The 22801-nt window shown below is 35.3% G+C and overlaps 1 protein-coding gene across 1 annotated transcript; it reads left to right on the top strand.

Moving 5' to 3' along the window:
• Positions 1-579: 579 nt before the first annotated feature.
• On the top strand, positions 580-22389 carry LOC123890563 (probable polyribonucleotide nucleotidyltransferase 1, chloroplastic). Its single transcript, XM_045940199.1, has 25 exons — positions 580-1809; positions 2999-3067; positions 4094-4200; positions 4265-4307; positions 5923-6006; positions 6575-6639; positions 7139-7295; positions 7853-7909; positions 8439-8552; positions 9353-9619; positions 10862-10933; positions 11262-11375; positions 12719-12811; positions 14503-14681; positions 14805-14988; positions 17284-17331; positions 17564-17636; positions 17886-17959; positions 18084-18191; positions 18288-18382; positions 19642-19705; positions 19978-20031; positions 20124-20165; positions 21192-21644; positions 22025-22389. The coding sequence occupies exons 1-24, from the start codon at positions 1522-1524 to the stop codon at positions 21534-21536; spliced, it is 2796 nt and encodes a 931-aa protein (XP_045796155.1). The 5' UTR covers positions 580-1521; the 3' UTR covers positions 21537-21644; positions 22025-22389.
• Positions 22390-22801: the final 412 nt, after the last annotated feature.

The following is a 22801-nucleotide window of genomic DNA, read 5'->3' as shown; positions in this document are numbered from 1 at the left end:
TAGTAATTTTATATAAACGGGCGGGTTCGGGGACGGGTTCGGGGTGGGTACCAATATCTCTGTTACCCGCCCCATCCCCATGTTTTGAAATCGGGGAAAACCCAAACCCGAACCCAAACCCAGTCAAATCGGTTTTTCCCCGTCAAACTCGGGGTGGGTTCGGGCGGGTACCCGCGGGTACGGGTTCCGTTGCCATGCCTACTTATCATATCTTGTGTTTGGAGCACACATGATAAAAAACATGATAGCATTATGTTATCATATCATGTGTTTGGTGCAACTTAATATTGACAATAAATACATATTACAAAAAATAGTACAATAATTTCACTTATATTTTAGCAATATTATATAATAAATTTTTAAATATTTTATTCTAAATAAATTTTTACCTTAATATAATGACAAACTTAAATATCGAATAAATTCGCACGGTCTTTTAACTAGTTATATTTAAATGATCAAATTATCATAGTGAAATAAATACTTTTTTTAAAAAATAAGTAAATAAATAAATTTTCATATTTTTAAATGACACTAAAATATTAATAAATAATCAAACAAAATGTAATTTTCCTTAGAACACAAAATTTGGAACTGATAAACAAATTTAGGTTACAACAACACAATACTTTTTGTTTTCAGCCGACAGAAGAATAAAATTAGGAACTGAGAAACAAAATTAGAGATTAATTAGGAATTAGAAGCTCATCAAATCGATTTATGGTCATTAGAAGCAAACCAATTTTAAATTGTTACATGAAAGAAAGTGGAATTGAGAGAAAAGAGGATGTTGCAAATTAATTGTGGATTGTAACATGAAGAAGGTGCAAACAATTGAATCAATTGTAGAAAAGCAGACAAGAGTGGAGTTAGTTGCTTCAAACGAAAAAGAAGGATCAGGAGAGAAGGTATTTTTGTGAATGACTGATGGTGGAGTTGGAAAAAAAAGGACGAGCTTGATAGAGGATGGGAATCGAAGAAGGTACTTTTGTGGAATAGAAAATCACGCGCATGTTAAAGTTATCCTATCAGGTTGCTAACCCACCAAAAACTAAGGATTAAAATAACAAAGGAGTAATAGGATATGATAGTAATAGGTTAGATTTATCCTTTTCTCTTGGTGCACCAAACAAGAGATTTAAACAGGATAGGATAATTTTATCATATCCTGTCGTCTTATCCTGCGCACCAAACGGGCCCTAAAAGAGAGACGAACTCTTGAAAAACGTAAAAGCAAAGAAAAACGTAGTTGTACTGTACTAAATAAATGGTGTGCCAATAGCAATCCATAAGGAAAAGCCCATCATCTCTCTCATAGTCTTAGTAGCCCATCATCAAAAGCCCAACAAAAAGCCCAAAACTCTGCGCGCGTCTGAACCAAATAGCAGAAGAATCGGATAACGGCATTTCTTCTCTCTTCTTCTTCTTCTTCTTCTTCTTCTTCATTTCCACAACCACCACTCACTCTCACCACCAACAGAAACAACCGCTCTAAAATCATAAACCCTAACAGAGAAGATGCTAGCATGTAGCACCTTCCATGGCCCTTCCACATTCCACCGCCATTCTCAACCTTCTAAATTCCTACTCTCCAAGCCTATCCTCTTCTCTCCTCGTCCTCGCTTCACCACTTTCGGTGGTAAATTAAAGTTCCGTTCTCTGTTTTCCAGTAAAAATCGCCGTCACAGTTTCGGTATCAAAGCTTCTGTTGACTCATCGTCGGAGGTTTTAGAGTCAATTGATGTTGATGGCCCGCACATTGGACCACAACGGTATTCCGTCAAGATTCCCGTTGGTGATAGACATGTAAGTTTTTTTTTTTTTTTGTTTTTGTTTTTGTTTTGGATAGATGCATTTTGTTTCAGTTTTATCTTGAAGTGCTGTGGAGTAAATGATTAAAATTCAAATGCGTTTGATTAAGCGACTTGTACTTATGGTTGAAATTTGTTTAAGTTTTGTATTGTAGCTGAATTAATTTGATTCTAGTGTCATTTGTTTAACTTATTGAGGTTTCTTATGGAATACTATAGCTTGTTATGGTGATTTTCAAGGGATGATTAGGAGGTGGAACAAATTATGAAATGCTCATTCAAATTTTGTATGGAATATCAATGGTTTGGGCTGCTTTGTTAGGTGGGGGATTGTTTGTGAATGAGAAAGAGTGTATGGGGTTTTTTTGCTTTTGGTTTTTTAAATGCCATCAATCAATCTAATCGTTGGATTATGTTATAATAGGCTGATATCTTTATGATAATGCATGCAAAACTTAGATAATTTAGATATTTGTAGGCATTTAATTTAATAGTAGGCTTTTTACTTTTATTATTTATATATAGGTCCCCGTGAGCTTAGCTCAGTTGGTAGGGACATCATATCATATATGCAAGAGTTGGGGTTCAAACCCCAGACACTCCATTTATTCACCTTAAGGGTGAAATTCTAGCCATTAAGCTACTTGACAAAAAAAAGTGATGTGATGAAGTATCAGAAACTTTGAATCTAATGGTTGTGTTCATACAATGGTTGAGACTTGTTGTGGTATGATATGGTGAAATAAAACAAATGAATCTTGCAATTCATATAGACGGCATAGAAACATACTGGGCAATGCATGTAATGCACAATACAATCCATTTTTTTTATTCAACACATGCTATGAATCAATAGTTTGCAAATTGAATCAAATCATGCACTTTGAATTGCATGTTGTGAGATTCTAATAATGTTTGTTTTTAAGGGATTCACAACTAAATAATTGCAGAGACGGAACAGTTTAGTTTTGTCATTCTATTGCTGTGGCAAAGTTTGTTTCTATTTCTTCCCAAGATTATTACTTTGGTTTGTTAGAGTTTTATTGTTCTGAAATGGCAAATCTTCATAATGTTGCATTTTACATTATTGCTGTAGTTAGAATGGGATTGTTGCAAAAGTACCTTTATTATAGAATAAAAGAGGAACTTAAGAGTTAAATAAAAGGTTTTATGGCATTCTGCAGATTTTGGTTGAGACTGGTCATATGGGAAGGCAAGCAAGTGGTTCTGTTACTGTTACGGATGGAGAGACTGTAAGTTTCCATATTTTTTTTATTAGTTTATTCACAATTGTGAACATTATCATATGGATAAAATCAAACTTGTGTTAAAAAGGAAAACCATTTATTACTCTCTACAAGGGCCCTTATTTAAGGTTAAGAAAGTGACTTTTCAATCAGTGTTATTACATTCATATTTGTCAATGCTATAGATGTCCAGTTCTAAGCGCGAGGGAGTGTGTTGAGATTCCTATTATTCCACCCACATTAATTCACACTTCAAATGTCTAGTCCCGAGTGCAAGTGAGTGTATTGTGTGTTCCACATCAACTAAAGATATGACTTAATTAGTGCTTATAAGTTATAGGGCTTTGACAGTATTCACCTTACCAGATGGTTTTGTGGGGCTGAGTTATGCCCCAAACCCAAATTCTAATATTCCTCACAGATCACTGTATCACATTCATTCTCTCAGATTTAGAGAAATAGACATCGGTTTTTGTGTTTGATATATACTCATTTCAAACAACTGCTCAAGAATCACCAAAACTATAAGAACCAAAGGGAGAAAATACTGAACTACAGATGTACATTGATAGGCCCGTGATGTATGAATGTGACAGTGAAGTTGGGCCCACGAATAAGGGTCTGCGAGCTTTTGGAAGAGGAAATAAACAGGTTGGTTGGAGTGGGAAGAGGGAACACGTGGAGGGAATGGGGGAAAGAAATCACAGAACAGCCACGTGGCAAAGAATGAGTGAGGGGAAGATTCTAGAATGAGGGAATGAAAGGGAAACTGAGAAACATTAAAAGGGCCATGTAACAAAATGGTATCAAGCAAATTGTGAAAGGAGTTTGGGGAAAAGTTGAGTGAAGAAGTTGGTTCTTCCCAAGAGAAACAACACATACAATTTACGAGAAGAGTAGTCAAGCGAACTCAATATCTTAAGATACATGTCATTCATAGGGTGTGTGTGAGGCGCTTACATCTAATAGCTTAATTTTTGAGACAGTTGATTCATGACAAAAAAACATAACATTTATATTGCTTTACTGCAGGTTTTGTACACCACTGTTTGTTTGTCTGATACTCCTAGCGAGCCATCCGATTTTTTCCCTCTTTCTGTGAATTATCAAGAGCGTTTTTCAGCTGCTGGTCGCACTAGGTATGCCTTACACACATTTCTGATTATTATTGTGTTTTTCCTGATTTTCATTTATGTTTTGCAGCGGAGGTTTTTTTAAACGAGAAGGAAAGACAAAGGATCACGAGGTACTACTTTGGAGTTATTCTAACTTCTCCAATTCAATTGACAATTTATCTTGATCCTGGACACTCGCCTAGATTTGAACAATCTGTAACTTATATTGATAATTTTGTTCATCCTTGGTTTAGATATTCAATCTTGCTTATGATAAATTATATTATAATATACACATGTTCTAGTTTCCCATAGTACTGAAATGAGGAGAGGCGGTAGACCTTTATTGCATCTACGTGCCAGCTCCCCCTGTCAGTTTTGTGTTTTTGCTAAGGAGGATGCCATATCCACCAATGTAGCGTTATTGGCAGGACCGGCCCTGTGGGTGTGCAAGGTGAGCCACCGCGCAGGGCCTCAAACATTTAGGGACCTCTAATTGTTTATATCGGTCTATTAAAAATTTAATATATGTAAAAAAAAAATTAATGACTTTGTTACTACTAAAAATATTTGATTACTCAAAAAAAAGAAAATTTAATAGACACACTTTTAATTTTATAAGTAACCTACGGTTGATTGCAAAAAAGAAGCAACATTACAAGATTTTTTTTTTCCCAAAGGAAATGTAAAGTTGATATTGATATTAGATTGAAAATGTATTTTAATGTTATTGATTAAAATATGTCACTTTTATATGTTATTTACTATGATGACTATTTTTTATGTTATTTACAATTTAAATAGAAAATGACCTTTTAAAAAAAATTGTATTTTTATTAAAGATCCATTTTAATTTTCAAACAGGGCCTCCAAATACTTGAGACCGGCCCTGGTTATTGGAATTCTTCTCTTGTTTTTCTTTTGAGATAGCAAATTCTATTAATACCCCATCATTCCTATTAAAGGGAAAACCCTTTTTATTATCTCTTAAATCAGTGTCGTCACTCATTTAATATTTCATATCTAAATTTTTCTTCTACGACCTCAACCCCCCCCCCCCCCCCACCCAAAATCTGATAAAATATGGTTCGCACACCCTTCTCTCAGCCATTTGTCTTATGCTCCCTTAACCATATCTTATTGCATAGCAATGCATCATTGAATAAGTTATTTTGGCTGGGATATGATTAGGCATTTAGCTGGCTTTCCATTGTTGGAAAGCACATGGCCTTTTCAAAGGAGTGTTTGTTTCAAATATGTTGAGGGATTGGTTAACTTCACTAAATTGATGTATTTCCTTTTCTTTTTAGTAGGGCCGGGGGTTTCTTATTCTCTTTTCCCTCGTATTATTTTTCTTTATGCCTTAATAAGTTTATTCTATATAAAAAAATGTTGTCTTTACTATTCCCCAAATATTAGACTTATTTTCCTAACTTGTTCGACTTGTCATATCTGTGACAAAAAATTGAGAGTAGAAAGGAAAATAAGGTGCTCTGTAGTTGTGCTCTCTTAGCATGAGTTACTTTCATGTATTTTGTTGGACTGAGAATGCCATTTTTTGTGGAATGTTTTTGTTTGCCTAGTGGGCTGAGATTTTTGTTTAATGCGAGGGTTTTCCTGGTTTAATCTGAATAGCGCTTTTGGACAAAAGAAGAAATCTTACTCAAAATAAATTTTTGCTATCTCGAAAAGGGTTTTGTTCTTAATTCTTTTCCTTATATTTTTTTTGTCATCTGTTGCTTGCAGGTTCTTATTTGTAGATTAATTGATAGGCCTCTGCGTCCTACTATGCCTAAGGGCTTCTACCACGAAACTCAAATATTATCTTGGGTATGGTCCTTGCAATTTCCTTTCATTAAGTCTACTTTAGTCTGTCTTTTTATAAGTTTGTAATTTTAATTTTACTTTGTAGTGCAATTTTGACTTAATATTTGTTAAAACATTTTGTATGCTTCTCATTAATTAGTTGCATGAGACATGATTTTTTGTAATTTTTTTTGAACCTATTAAAACAACATTTGCTCTGTATTTATTAAATTAACATTTTCTTACCATTGTTTTATAAAACATTATGGATACATTGTTATAGAGATTATTTTCCTTTTTCTTGTTGGCCTTCATTTGATGTTACTTATAGTTATAGTAATTACTGTAAGTCGCAGTTGGTAAGGAAGTACATTCTAAACGAATTGGCTTATGCTCTGAATATATAACTTTCTGTTGAAAATTCCGGTGGGTGCTATGACAACTTAACAACGTTTATTTCATTCTGCTGTACTAATTTAACGGATTTATGCATTTTGCTTTATTCTTTCTTTATTATATTATTATGCTTTAAAATAGCTACACCTTGTGGAAAACTCACACGATGTTGTCTTCCATGGGTTTATTCTTCTAGGTTTTAAGCTATGATGGAATGCATATCCCCGATTCCTTGGCTGTCACTGCAGCTGGCATAGCACTGTAAGTTGGCCATTTTATTTTGCTGCCAACCCTGGGTATTTAGTCTCCGTACACAGTTTTAAAAAAGTATTAATAAAAATTCTTTATACACTGTACTTTTATTTACTGAAATATAAAATTAAAAAGAGCTCAAGTAACAGAGGAAAGGAATACAAGTAGAAAGGAGGATAAGATGATAAGATATCTTGTAAAAGATGTAAAAATTAAACACATGCATACAGTGATCTCAGATGCAAACATACAGATACATATCTAAGTTAAGTCTGAATTATTTTGGTCACGAGGATTGCTAGCAACACCATCTTTAACACACTTTTTAATTGGTTAAACTTTATATGGCCTGGCCAAATCATGTGTGTCACATATAAATTTGGTGGGATCTATATGAATTTAATCAATAAAAGAGTGTGCTGCTAGCATTATTCTTTGGTCACGTACACGATGCTATGCTCGTAAAAGCTCTATGCATAACCGTTATTCTTAATAATTTAATTTCCAGTGCACTTTCAGAAGTGCCTATGTCAAAAGCAGTTGCTGGAGTTCGAGTTGGTCTCGTTGGTGATAAGTATATAGTAAATCCTACAAATGAGGAGATGGAAAACTCTGAGTTGGACCTCATGCTGGCTGGCACAGATAGTGCAATATTGATGATAGAGGTAATAACATGACTTACTAGTTGTGGCCAGTAACATGTTAGGGATATGATAATAGAACGGAATCTTGTAATCATTGTTATTTGTTATTATTCACAAGACAATCATGCACGTATATCAGTACATGCTTTGGTCTAGTTCTATGGAAATGCTGAAAAGTGAAAACCCAAAAAGGCAGTTTTTTTTATTTCTAATTAGAGATTTGCATTTGCAATAGGACTTTAATATAGAAGTAATTTTTTTGTGCAACCAAGTATAAGAAGTTTTACATAATAAAGGTCTAATATTTGAAACCCAGTGTAATGTGTTTCTATTATTTATCCACATCAAGTACATGTTAAAGACAAACAGATTCCCAAATTTAAAACTAGGTATGAACTGTCACCACATACTTCCAGCCTTGTTAAAGACAAGCTGGTGGAATTTTTTTTGATGCTGGTGCATAAAATGCTGGCGAAATAATAACTTTCTAGTATCTAATATCTTTGGAGTCTTGATTCTTGAAACTCTTTATAGTTGCACTTCCATACTGAATGATCTGGTATTACATTTTATTTCAGGGTTATGGGAATTTTCTTCCAGAAGAGAAGCTACTTAAAGCTGTAGAAGTTGGTCAGGTTGTTACGTCATCGCAGTGCTGCGTAATATAGTTAGTAGAGATTTATTTCCATGATTAAGACAGATTTAATGTGGTGGGATTTGTAATATCTCGTAATTATGTTAGTAGTGTGTGTGTGTGTTAGTAATGTGTGTGTGTGTGTATAATATAATCGCTTTTCCAGTAGTTTGTAGACAAGCTTACTAATGATTAGCAAGTTTAATTAATTTTCTTTTTCTCCTCTGAACTCACATTCACATGTTCTTAAAATACTACTGGCTTTGCAAATGTGCATTATTTCACGAATTATTTCAACCCACCATTCTTCTGTATATATTTTTTAATAATTATTATGCCATTGGGCATTGGAAATTTTCCTTAGAAAAAGGTGATATCAGATATGATTATTCATTTGTACAAAAGTATCCCATTTGCCTCCCTAAGGGATGTAGTTTTTGGTATAGTTTATGTTGATGGTGCTCTTATTTTCTTGTGTTATTGATTGTCTTTAAATGATGCTTAATCTTTTGCCTATTGTCGGTTGTTAGGATGCAGTGCGAGCAATCTGTAATGAGGTAGAAGCCTTGGTCAAGAAATGTGGGAAGCCAAAGATGATTGATGCCATCAAGTTACCTCCTCCAGAGCTTTATAAACATGTTGAGGTATACCCTTTGGTATCCTATATCATCTTTTGTTGATTTCATGATTAATTTTTTTTTTTATAAAAGTGTCCCCAATTCATGAATTTCTCTATTGAGGTGTTAATTTCTCCCCCATACTTCCTGTATTACATGGAATTTGTTTCCTTTGTTTGTACAACAGTAGTTAACCTGATGGATACTATTACTTATGAAGGACCTGGCTAAGATAATCCTGCCAAACAGATTAAAATAGGGCCTCCTGTGTTTGGGCAATCTGCCGTCCTCATCCACTTGTTTATTATCCAACAAGATTGTAACCCTTGCACTTTTTTCTGGGCACATTTGCTTGTAATCAAATGGTCTGTCATATTGAACACATCTACCATCCTTCTGACAAATTCCTCATATGGCATTGACAGCTGCCTGACTTTTTGATTCCCCTGTGGATTTGTATTGATTGCACTGAAGTGTTTAGTAGAGTAGATTGGAGGTCTATCCCCTCTTTTGTCCCTATTTTGATAATTGGTTAGACTAGTGGTTCCTGACTGGAACCAAAGGCGAGTGTCCTTGAATCAGGCTGGCCATTCAACCCCATTCAGAAGACAATTTTTGGGAGGGAAAGCACACTGCTCCTATTCCTTTATGTAGTCATTTTTGCCCATCTGTTGATATTGATAGTTTGTTGCATCTACATGATTATGAAAGAAATAGGCATTGACTTGTTTAACTATCATGTTCAACTAAAAGATTGAAGGCTTTATTAAATAGTTTTGTTGAATATGTTAGTTAGGATAAAAACTGAAGTGAGTGGTAATATGCAGGAAATTGCTGGTGATGAGTTGATAAAAGCTCTTCAAATTAGAAACAAAATACCAAGAAGGAAAGCCCTTTCATCATTAGAAGAAAAGGTTCTTAAGATACTTACAGAAAATGGGTATGTCGCAAATGATTCAGCACCAAGTAGTAATGCTGAAACCATCGCAGAGATTCTTGAGGATGAGGATGAAGACGAGGAAGTAATTGTTGATGGTGAAGTTGATGAAGGTGATGTTCATATAAAGCCCACTCCACGCAAACCAACACCTTTAGTAAGCACCACTCATATAGTTCTATGGTCTTTATTTTTTTATTTTTTCTTTTCAATTATAATAAAGTGATACATAATATTGGTATTATAGGCTCAGTGCTCTCTCTGCTCATTGTTATGTTTCATTGGCATGCTTAGGTCAGACATGCAATGATGCAAATATATTGTGTTGCTTGAATGAGAGAACTTTTCTCTTTCGTTTCTTTTTCTCTATAGCTTCTTTGTAGGGTCACAAGGATTAATAACCCTTTTGTCTTACTCATTTTCTTAATGAATTCTTTGTAAAAAAACCTGATATATGTAGGTGATAGACCTTTTAGGACTGCAGCATCGTCTTTGTGGCCTCTTCAGACATGCTGGCTTGCTTTGCTATAATATATGGCCTCTTTCCCTTTGTTTTCCCCCTGTTTAGATGAATATTTGATAGAACAAGAGGTGTTTGACCCATAGAAGAAGATGAACGGGGCATGGATAAGAACCAGGTGTTGGACCTATATCACAGAGATATGAAAGAAGGGAAGTGGGTCACCTAGTTAGTTTTATGACTAGACTATTAGTTTTTTTTTTTTTTTTTTTTTTTGGGGTGGGGTTAATTTGCTGGAATAGAGATCCTCTCCATTTCTCAAAAGAAATGGAGGTGTCCATTACTATAGTTTTGGTGTATAAATGTATAATTAATGTCACCAATTTTATATATCATTTATTTACTCCAAAAATATAGTAATGGATACCTCCATTTATTTTGAGAAATGAAGAGGATCCGTACCCAAATTTGCTTCGGGATGGTCTTAGCCTGTGTGTGGGAGGGAGAGAAGCAGTTAGTCAGTCTTGGTGTAAAAACATAGGCACAGAGAGAAGTGTTTTCTCTTAAGGGCGTCTGGCTCTTGTGGTATTTTTCTTACTACACTTACCCTTGGAGCTAATTTTCCATTCAATATTTCAGACTGGTTTCCTAACAATTTCTTACCCTCTTCCTTACAATTTAATTTTAGCTTCTCCCCTGGCCCAAGAACTGTGGCAAACACAGAGTTCATCAGTTTTTATTTTCCTGTTTTTTGCATATTATTGTCAATTTTTGCTGGAAACAGACTTTATGTTTTCTCAAAATTTATTTTCATGTATTCGAGCTAGTATACTTTCTTCCTTGGTTCTTGGTATTGCTTGATTGATCATTGATGTACAGATTGTGCCCTGTCCTCATGAGTGCCTGATGCACAGACATTATTGTTTTTTCTTCTTACAGTTTTCTGAGGTAGATGTGAAGTTGGTATTTAAAGAAGTTACCTCCATGTTTTGGAGGAAACGTATAGTGGAGGTATGAACACTCAACATAAAATACTATTCTAACATAATTATATAAGCATGACTTATTTTCTGTCTTAAGTAGCACTTTATTGAAATAGTCTTTAAGAATTCTTTTTTCGTCATGATTGAAAAGATCTTGCATTAGAAAGTAAAATAGTTACAAACCGAAAAGAATGATATGATAATTTAGTTAAACATATTCACTCGAGTATTTGTGGAAGCACACATGGAACAAATATTCAACCAAGTGAGTCGTGAGGGAGTTACTGTTCTTAACTATTGAACCTACCAAGCAGAAAGGGTCTGTGTTTATCAATTTCTTTCTATGCATATGACAGGGAGGGAAAAGGAGCGACGGGAGAACGCCACACGAAATCCGACCAATTAACTCAAGTTGTGGCCTATTGCCTAGAGCACACGGAAGTGCTCTGTTTACGAGGGGCGAGACACAGGTTTGTGGTGATTTTTCCCTGTCTCCAAATTTTATGTTTTGATGTTGTGGTACTGTCTTTATATGCTCATGCAGCTATGAGGCCCAGATACTCCAAACAAGGAAAATTGTCGGTGTCATACTTACACCAGACACAAGCACCCTCAGATACTTTATGATGTGTCTCAAAACTATCCCAATTTATCTACATATTTTTTAAATTATCTTTAAAGGATACTCTTTGGATATTTTCCAATACTTCCCTATAATCCGATACTTCTCTATACTAGCTGGACATTGACAAATTGACAAATTTTTTATAGTCCTTGTTGAGTTCTGCTGGAGATGCTTTTGTTGATATCCTGACATAGAGGTGGGCAGGCGGGTGGTGGGGTGGGGGTGGTTAAAATTTATTCTTATATGCCTAAACTCTATTCTTTTTATTATGATCATAACTATTTTTTGTAAATTGTGATCATCATAATTATAAATTAGTTTTCTATATAATTTGTTACTGTATCCAGGTCCTGTCATATCCTAATTTTTTTAAAAAAATATCTAGTATCCCGTATTTGTGTCATATTGTATTTGTATTGTACTATGTATCCAGGCTTTATAATCATGCAGTCATATAACAGTGTCCTTTACTTTTTTCAATTGTTTTGTTCGAGAAACATTTTTTACTGTTGATATTTAATAATTATTGTAAATATACTCTAGAATATCCTAGATTATTCCTTGGCATAGCATATTCCATAGTAAATATTCCTTTTGTAATTAATGCTCTTTATTATAAAATCGACTATATAATGGAATGTCCGTGATGCTCTTAGACACACGGTTTTCACCATATGCCTCTTGTGTTCTCTGTCATTTTCTATTTCAACATTTACAAATACAAAGGAGGATGAAAACTAATAATACATGGCCTATTAGTCTCATCAGCTCACTTTTTTTGACATTTATAGATCTATTCAATCCTTGAATTATTCACCTATGCCCATCTTAACCAACTAGGATATAGTTTAGAGAAACTAACTACTACAAGTGCATGTTGCATTACTCAAGTTATGCAAAACTATATAATGATGGAATTCAATAACTTTTACAGGCTAGCTGTGACAATTATTATCCGTTTAACTTCATTTACATACTATAAAAGAGCACTACCATTTGATTACTTAACAGCAGAGCCCCAGCCTTTTTGGCAATCTGGTGGACTATGAATATCCCATGATTACTATAAACCATTAGTTGTTTCCTATTGTTCTGTTTTACTTAAGAGTTTTTCTTTTACTACTTTGCTAGTGATATTCATATCTGCATCTTAACTTGAGTGGCAAATCTGTTTTGTCTGTTTGGCAGTCGCTAGCTGTTGCTACACTCGGAGATAGCAAGATGGCACAACGAGTAGACAATCTTATAGGTGTTGATGATTACAAAAGGTTCTATCTGCAGGTCTCATTAGAACTTTGACTACTTTTATCTTATATTTGTGTTGCTGTTATCAAACTGAGCAATAGTTAAATACCCCAACTGGATTGGTTGGCTTGACTTGTGAACCAGTCATTTGTCACATACAATTCTTGGTTAGAGCCTTAGATACCAAGAACCAAGTTTAAAACACACTGCACTGTCATTCAGCAGGTCTGACCAGATCTCTGTTGATAAACGTGGTACCATAAGAATAAAATCCTAGAGGCTAGGGGAGCCAAATGTGGAATGGAACCTTGTCCACTTTAGTTAACAGGCCATGATGGCAACTGTTAAGCCATTTGGTGCTGTTGGTGTTATTAGATCAATTCTATTTTTTCAGTTTGTTTTAAGTTTAGCTTTTAAAAAATTATTTCTATACGAGGAGGGATATATTGACTCCAAGAGTAACACTTTAGAGTTACTCCACATCTCAACCTTCCATTCTGTTTTAATCAAACGGCATAAATTACTCAAAATTACTACTCACGTGAACCTCTTTTGACTCTCCCTTATTCTAATGAATTCTGAATATAAACTTCTAAGAAACATAACCATGTTGGTGTTCACCCAATTCAATTTTCTCACGCCATCTGTACCTCTTTGTGTTGATACAAAATTATTAATCATATACCAAGCATTGGACGAGTGATTTCTGCTTCCACAACAACAATCCTAGGTTTATAACGTCAAATTTTGGATTTTGGATTTCACGTAGTTTAATATTCAAACTTTATTTAATCCCACAAAGTTTTTATTTCACCGCAATTTTGCGATTTTGGGAGAATGATATTTTGATCTATTGTAGTTATCAACTTATCATAATCAAGAGGTGAGAGTTTTTGGAACAAAAAACAAGCAAAGAGGTTAGATGAGTTGCTAGATTCTTATAACTATAATAATTTTGAAATCACGTCATACTCTATGGGATCTAAGCATCTAGCTAGTTGCCACCAAAGAAAAATTTCATTGAAACGAAAGAATTGATGGAGCTGATCTGGTTTTATTGGAATAACCCTAATTTCCCCCCCTCAATGACTGCAAGAGAACGAAGGAGTGACCCGGTGATTGCTCAGTACGTGAGATAAATTTGAGATTAATTAACAGCGTTAGATTAAAATAGAATGGAAGATTGAGATGTGGAGTAACTCTTTAGAGTTACTCTTGGAGTCAATATATCCCTCCTCTTTCTATATTATTGAAATAAATTATTAGTTTACATTAGAACATATTTTGTTTAAAGAAGATAAAATTTTTCCAGCATAATAAATATATAGAGAATCTTAAAATTTTGAATTAGAATTTTATTGATGAACTTTTATGTACTTCAATATCAACAATGCCTCATCTTTTTGAAGGAGTTGTTCTCCATAATTAAGTGAGATTGTTAATTAAGGAATTTTTTCTTCATTTATAATATGCTTTGGCATTGATGTTTCTTATTTTGTGATATGAAAGCAACTCATCTGCACACAATTTTCCTCAAAATACAATTTGAAAACTAAACATTTTTGCTTTATGGTCGTCCATGACTTGATTATTCAATAAAACTAAGCTCATAATGAAGATCTTCTATGACCTGTATTTATGTTAGGATGTGTATGTTTACTATAATTTTTGTCGGAAAATTTTCAGAAAATGAAATTGTTGGTACTAACTCCGCAAACAATTGGCAGTATTCGTTTCCTCCCTCGTGTGTTGGGGAGGTTGGCCGGATTGGTGCACCGAGTAGAAGAGAAATTGGTCACGGGATGCTTGCTGAGAGATCCCTTGAAACAATTTTGCCTTCTGATAAAGATTTCCCTTACACTATTCGTGTTGAGAGTACTATCACAGAAAGCAATGGTTCTTCAAGGTGAGTTTACAAACATTTCTCCGCATTCATATGATAATTTACAATTGTAAAAATGCTATTAGGATTTTAGGAATTAGGTTTTAACATACCGCTGTTATTTTACATGATTTTATTTTATTACAGCATGGCATCTGTTTGTGGAGGTTGCTTAGCCTTGCAAGATGCTGGGGTTCCTATTAAATGCTCTATTGCTGGAATTGCAATGGGTTTGGTTCTTGATACCAAGGAATTTGGTGGAGATGGAACTCCGCTTATTCTGTCTGACATAACTGGATCGGAAGATGCATCTGGAGATATGGATTTTAAGGTTTTTATTTACATAACTGAACTTTTGATACCTATTTGTTCATATTTTTGTTTAGTTGAATTAGTTATTCAAAGAGTTCAGTTGGATTTCATTTAAATTTTTCGTTTCTTCACATATATTTGTTAGAGTAATACTCGGTTCAGTTATGCTCAGCCTTTAGTGTAACTGAACTAGAATCTGAGTTTGATTCCTAACTATAGATATGACAGAATCTGTATAGTTTATTTAGTTTTGTTCATGATGCAAAATGAGTAGGAATGAGTGGGCAGTGGCTAGTTCAGCGTAAATGTAATTTATTTTACGTGCTCACAACACAAAAAAGAGAAGCGAAGGTGTATGACACATCAGCAACATAGAGGTTTAGAAAATGAGGGCTTTGGTAAGGTGACATGTCAGCATAAGTAAAGTTTAAAGATGACACATCAGTATTAGTGAAGCTTAGTCTTAGAATTGGGAGTTGGACCTAACTCAACCCTAGAAAACCAGCTTGTAAAGTGAGAATTGCCTCATACTTATAAACGCATGTTCAGGCCAACTCACATCCGATGTGGGACTTCTTAACTCACGCCCAACACTATTGGCCTTGGTGCATGGATAGATTTTTTTAGAATTGGAAGTTTTTGTTCAAGGGCAAAAATGGAAATTCGGGGGGGGGGGGGTGGGGGGGGGGGGGGGGGGGGGGGGGGGGGGGGGGGGGGGGGGGGGGGGGGGGAGAAAAATTCTGTCCGGATTGCCTCTACTTATAAACCCATACTCAGGCCATCTCACATCCGATGTGGGACTTCTTAACACTTAGAATACAAGTATATATAGAAGATTCCTCAATCAACAACATAGGAACAAGATGAATACTGGTAAAACAAGGAATATATTATTCTGAAAATAAAAGCAAACTACAGAAGGATGAATATTCTACTGTCAACAGAGCTGAGCTCCTACAGAGAATTTGCTTTGGCCATAGCTAAACCACAAAATGTTTCTCCAAGATACCCTCTCACTCTCCCTCAGTCTTGATATAACATTATTCATCACACAAACAATTCATCCCTCTCTCTTCCATGTCAGCATTCTCTCTGTTCCACTTCTTATTTTTCTTACCATAAAAGCTCACATGTGGCATGAGCGATGGTTTAATACCTAACCTCTGTACTTGATCGAGCAACAACTGTTTCTTTTTGCTCCAATGATAACACGAAATTTTTTAGGTGTCATGAATATCGAGGCCTAACTCATCCTTTCAAAACCGGCTTGTAAGGTGAGGATTGCCTCCTCTTTATAAACTCTTCTCAAGAATCCTATCTCTCCGATGTGGGACTAAATCCCACCGAGTGTTGGCCGCTAACACACCCCCTCAAGCTTCAGCCCTCTCTTCCATGTCAGCATTCTCTCTGTTCCACTTCTTATTTTTCTTACCATAAAAGCTCACATGTGGCATGAGCGATGGTTTAATACCTAACCTCTGTACATGATCGAGCAACAACTGTTTCTTTTTGCTCCAATGATAACACACGAAATTTTTTAGGTGTCATGAATATCGAGGCCTAACTCATCCTTTCAAAACCGGCTTGTAGGGTGAGGATTGCCTCCTCTTTATAAACTCTTCTCAAGAATCCTATCTCTCCGATGTGGGACTAAATCCCACCGAGTGTTGGCCACTAACACACCCCCTCACGCTTCAGCCCGGCCCAATGGGCCTGAAGCGTGAACGATGTAGGAAGCCCAACGATAGACCCGATAGGCTTTGATACCATGTCATGAATATCGAGGCCTAGCTCATCCTTACAAAACCGGTTTGTAAGGTGAGGATTGCCTCCTCTTTATAAACTCTTCTCAAGAATCCTATCTATCCGATGTGGGACTAAATCCCACCGAGTGTTGGCCGCTAACATTAGGAACACCTCAAACATGATACCCAAAAACAGGAAGGGTTCCCAATAGAACCAGGAAAGAAAACCGAGTCAGCTGAAACAAAGGGCATCACAAGCGGATGACCCGAAAGTGACGCGTGATGCACATGCTCCTATAAGATCGAGCAGTGGGGTTTCAGACAACGACGGATCAGAGGTTTCTTGTCACAGTGATGAGGCACATGTTTCTGTTGGTGAAAAGTTCTCAGAAACTGAAAGTTTCACATATTCTCTATATTGCTCTGTCATTTTTGTTTCACTTATTTTTTATTTATGCCACTTCCTCGCCGCATTTTGATTTCAAACCATATTTGATAACAAGATGATGATATTGATATATTTGATATAGTTATGTTAAAAGGGGTGTTCTGACAATGATATAATGCAGGTTGCTGGGAATGAAAATGGCATAACTGCATTTCAGATGGACATTAAGGTTACGTGATATAAGCATTTTTATGCTAATAGTAATGTCTTGATATGCTTATTTCCTTTTATCTTTGTGTGTATTATGAAAAACTGCTTAACATCTTTTAAGGTAAACATTTATTAATTGCCTTCTAGTAGTTATTTTTTCCTGAATAAGTAAACAATAATCTATAGTATTTGATATCTACTTTTTATACAATATTGTTCTCTAGTGGCTTATTAATATATTGGCATTACAGGTGGGTGGAATTACTTTGCCCATCATGAAAGAAGCACTGCTACAGGCAAGAGACGGCAGGAAACACATACTTGGTAAGTTCAAAGTTGAAACACATTAGGTGTGTCTTTGGATGTGTCTTTGGGTTTGTTTCTTTTTGCTTATACTTCACTCTTGGTAAAATAAACATAATCTGCATGTGATTTGGGGTGCATATTCATAATTAATTCTGTAAAAGTGGATTTTTTTTCCTCGGATTTTTGAAGTCTCAAGTCATCCTTGGGTATTGTAGAAGTCCTAAATGTTTTTATTTCCTTGCTGATTTATTTTGTTACCTTATATAGGAGAAATGATGAAATGCTCGCCCCCTCCAGCAAAAAGCCTTTCCATGTATGCTCCTCTGATTCACATTATGAAGGTCTGTTTATTACTTTTTACTTGTTTTTCAAAGTTGTTATCGCTCAGTCGCACATTTTATTTCCTCATTCCAAAATTTTGATCTACAACATGTGACATCTCTTTCTTATATTATAAAAAAATAGGTTAGACCCGATAAAGTAAATCTTATAATCGGTTCCGGTGGGAAAAAAGTGAGGAGCATTATTGAGCAATCTGGAATAGAGGGTATTGATGCTGAAGATGACGGCACTGTATGTCTAGAAGCGGCTTATTTACAAGCTTTTATGTGATTATTACAGTACTTTACTGTTGATATACAATGATTAACGTTTCTGCGGCTATTGCAGGTGAAAATATTTGCGAGAGATTTGGCTGGTTTAGAGAAGTCTAAGGCTATCATTAGTAATTTAACAATGGTTCCAAATATTGGTGATATATATAGGTAACTTACCCTTTGTTCTTATATCGGTATGTTGCTTGTTTCCAACTATTGGTGATATATATGGGTAATTATCCCTCTGTTCTTATGCTTATATTGGTCTGTTCCTTGAACTGACATGACTATTTCAATGGTACAAGCTAGTAACCTTTTATTTTTATTTTTTTAAAAAAAATTCAAAATATATGACTAATTTATTAAAAATACATGACTGTTTTTTTTTTTTTTAATTTCTGTCCAACTCTTGCGTTTCTGGTGAGGTAAGTCGGCGAGGCCAGCTTTTCTGGCGAGGGCATCCCGCAGTCTGCTATCTCGGTTTTAGGGTCGTGCGCTCTGTTATATACGTAATGGTTGGCATAAACAACGCTATAGCAAGCGGAGGGCTGTTATTTTAAATTCTTAATACAATTTATATAATTGATAATAATATACACATAAAAGCTCAACCAATGACTGATTGACAAGTGAGAGGGTGAAATGTGACGGCATGAGCGAGACAGAGTGAGGGAGGAGAATCCCAAACACAAACACTGTTATGATGTTTTTTAAATGCAAAATTCCTAACATATTCAAATTAAAAGCCCTAACATTTAAATTTAAAGGGTTTTCTTTTTGAATTTTTTATCTCATTATAAGGTTTGCAATATGGCAGCCGCTATAGCGGCCCCAACAGCTACTTTTTTGACTGCACCACGCTTAACTGCTCTCCCACTGCATGTCAAATCAGCCATGGGCTGCTCCACTACACCGCTATAGTTTGCTATTGACAACTGTGGTCCAAATTGATACATATGTATGCTATCTTAGCACCCACGAGGATTTGATGGAGATGTTTAGTAGTTGATCGTTGGATCACACTGAAGAAGTCTTAATGATGCCTACAAGAATTTCTCGCAAAAAAATTGACAATCTACCTCAATAGGTTTTGTCTTTTCATTAAAGATTTGGTTTCAAGGGAAGTAATAGGCCCACTAAATGTGAGCTCTAATAACAACTTGAATGTGTAGGAGACTAACATTAGTTGTGAATTACTTGAGAGATAGACTTTCAGTCTCTTTAACTTATAATAATCTCTACACAAATTAATGGTATTATTGTGTTGTTTTTGTACTGCCATGAATGCTATTTTTCCCCCTTTTTCTTTTGTCTTGATGAATTTTTCCTATATAAAAAACGAAACTTTTTTTGTCTTTTGATGATTGTTTTTTGCAAAACTACTCACCGAAATACTATATATGATTTTTCTTCCGTGTATACCTCAGGAACTGTGAAATAAAATCAATAGTTCCATATGGAGTTTTTGTAGAGATAGCACCTGGACGAGAGGTACATATTTCACCTAGCTGTCGAAACAAGTTATAAAAATATAGGTTTTTCTTTGGGTGTTATAAATGCTTTAGAATTAATGGTTATGATTTCCATGTTTATAATTACTCAGATGATCAGAAAAATGTACCTATTTGCTTCTTTTATTTTGTATCATTTCATTTGATAATACTTTAAAATGTTTTAAAGAAAAAATACTAATGCTTCTCTAGAATGATGGAAATTCCAAATTTTGTAACTAATATTTGGACATTTCTTCTCATTCTATGTAGGGACTTTGCCATATTAGTGAACTGAGTTCAGGTTGGCTAGCTAAGCCAGAAGATGTAAGCATTTTATTTTGATTTCTTTTTCAAAGAAACAAATTGTCCTTGTAACCCAAAAATGGCAGGAAACTATCTGACTTACATTTTCCCAGGCTTTCAAGGTGGGAGATCGTATTGATGTAAAACTCAAAGAGGTATGTCATTTTACTTTTCGTTAGCTTTAAATCATGCTGAACATTATCAGTGGTCCTAAAGTACACAGATTTGTAGTATAATTCTTCTAGGTAGTCAATCCTGGACAGCAGCTCGAAGCTCTCGCCCCTCGCACCGGAGCGTAAGATCTTACGTGCTCAGGCCGGCCAAACGAGCTGGTCCAAAATTTGAGTGTGAAAACGGGTTGGGCCTTAGCGAAACGGGTCAGGTTATTATTATAACCCAGAAACTCTCTTCAGGTTTCAAAGAAAACTCGCGTTTCACTTTCTCTTGCTGCTCTGTTCTCACCTCTCACTAAGCTTCATCCACCGAAACCCTAGACGGCGGTGTCGCCGTCGTAAACCGTCGCCGGACATGTCTACGCCGCGTCCTCTCTCACTTTCGTTCACCTCTCTCTCTCTGAACCCTATCTTTCATTAATTTTGAGCCCTATTTTTCGTTCAACTCATCTCCTTCGATTTCCTTACTTTGAGTGATGCATCATGCATAGGGTTTTTTGTGAATGATAGGTCTTTTTTTTTTTGGATGATGCATAGGCCTTTAGTTATTTTATGAACTTGGTACTTGGTTGTTATGAACTTTTGGAACGATGATTATGAAATATTAATTAACTAAGTTTATTTTGTTAATGTATTATATTTTTTTTGTGTGTATGTATATATGCGAAGTTACAATTTTGCCCTTGAGTAGGACCTTATGAATCATGCTACGACCTTCGTGCTTACGATCCCTCACCAGCCTACCGATCATACGTAGAAACTCGACCCTGACTACATTGTTTGTAACCTAACACATTTTTTTACTTTTTTTGTTGAGAAACATACCCATAGCTTGACTTCTTCAAAATTTTGTATCTTAAATCCGTACTCGGTACCAGAACCGTACCTATGAATCATAGATATTATATCAGATGGACATAATTCTTGTATTCTTGTTTTATTAATATTTTATTTTACTGTATCTCATGGTATGCATCCTTTTTAATTGATTTTAACCATGTGCTGCAGATAAATGAAAAGGGACAGTTGCGTCTAAGTTACCGAGCAATGCTTCCAGATGCAGATTCAGACAGTTCAAATTCAAGTGATGAGGGTTCGTCGGAAGAAGTTACCAGCCTGACAAATGCTGGTTTAGTTGAAGATAAGGTTAAGACACCTAAAGGCACAGCCTCATCTAAAAGAAGTTCAGAGGACAATTCTGTACTTCCATCAAAAAAGTTTATCAGGAGATCGGTAAGCCCTTCCCAAGAGAAGCCGATCTCGAACAAAGACAAGATAAAGAAGAGCGGCAACAAAGCAGTCAGCAGTGTCTCTAGCAAAGATGAAAATAGTTTGGTTGGTGACGAGGCATAAAATTGAGAGCTAAAGTATTTCCAAGGAAAACTGAAATTGATGCTTATGATAAAAGTGGTTTCATACGCACACAAAGGAGGTTGTCTCTTACAAACTAACAAATGAATGGTATGAGCAATCTATATTATTCTCCGCTGATTCATTGTATTGATATACCTATCTACAAATATCCAAGCTCTAATTGTCTTGGCTAATGACTACTTCTATTTTGGTAACACGTTCTAAATTGTAATTAAAAGAAAATTGCCACAACTCAACTGCTCAGCCCTGTTCAATGACTGACAATTTGCTAGTCACAGAACTTTGTACTTAAAATTATTATTTCTACACCTGGCTGGGCAGTTGAACTATATCATAATAATTAAACAGTAACTGGTATTATTTTGATTGTAATTATCTGATTCAAAAATTTGTTTTCTTTAAGCACAACTCATGTTTTGGTTTCCTGTGTTCTAATACCTAGTTATTTACTCACTTTCCCATAACAGATGCTATTTACAACGAAGATTTTTTGGCACATCCTGGTGCCTGAACTGAGAGTATAGACACTTACTGGAATCTACATTTTAAGGCAGTTAATCTTGCTTGTCAAATAAAGGTGCTAGGGTTTTACTATTCAAGTCTCCTTTTGTATAGTATGTAAATCTCACATGTAATGCTTCAGATGTTTGTACTTGATAGTATGTCATGGGAATTTTTTTCTGTTTCTCCCAATGATACCTCCGCGTCTTAAGCCTTGTACTCTAGTATTCAATTATTTAATTATTCAATGTAAATCTTAGTGCAAAAGTACAAGTGATAAGGAAGAAGTAATATTATTGTGCATAGGCACAGCATTATGTTTTCTGGGTAATCTCACTATTTGTTAACCACATGCTTACGTACGTTGTTATTTAGAACATGAACTTGACAAAGGTGCACCAATACTACTGGATATGTAAAAAGAGTTGAGATCACATCTCACTGTGGATATTTGTTGAAATATTTTAATAAGTAATAGAATAAAGTGGCTAAAGTGTTGCCTTGGGTCCTTGGAGTATGCTCCTCTCAAGGTCTCAAGTTCGATTCCTCTTGATGTCAATTTCGGTGGGCTAAGTCCATACAAAGTAAAAAAAAACTCTGGTTTTAAATGGGGTCCCTGCAAGTGGGCGGTGGGATTAGTCCCCTTGAATTAGTCGGTCCTAGGGCTTGATACTAAGTTTTCAAAAAAAAAAAAAACTATAGAGTTCATCACTAGTGGTGCCACAAAAAGAAAATCGTTTTAA

This window comes from Trifolium pratense, linkage group LG6 (genome assembly GCF_020283565.1).
Source record: "Trifolium pratense cultivar HEN17-A07 linkage group LG6, ARS_RC_1.1, whole genome shotgun sequence".
In the NCBI taxonomy this organism is placed as follows: Eukaryota; Viridiplantae; Streptophyta; class Magnoliopsida; order Fabales; family Fabaceae; genus Trifolium; species Trifolium pratense.
The sequence above is the reverse complement of the archived record's forward strand: the minus strand, read 5'-3'. Positions and strand labels throughout refer to the sequence as shown.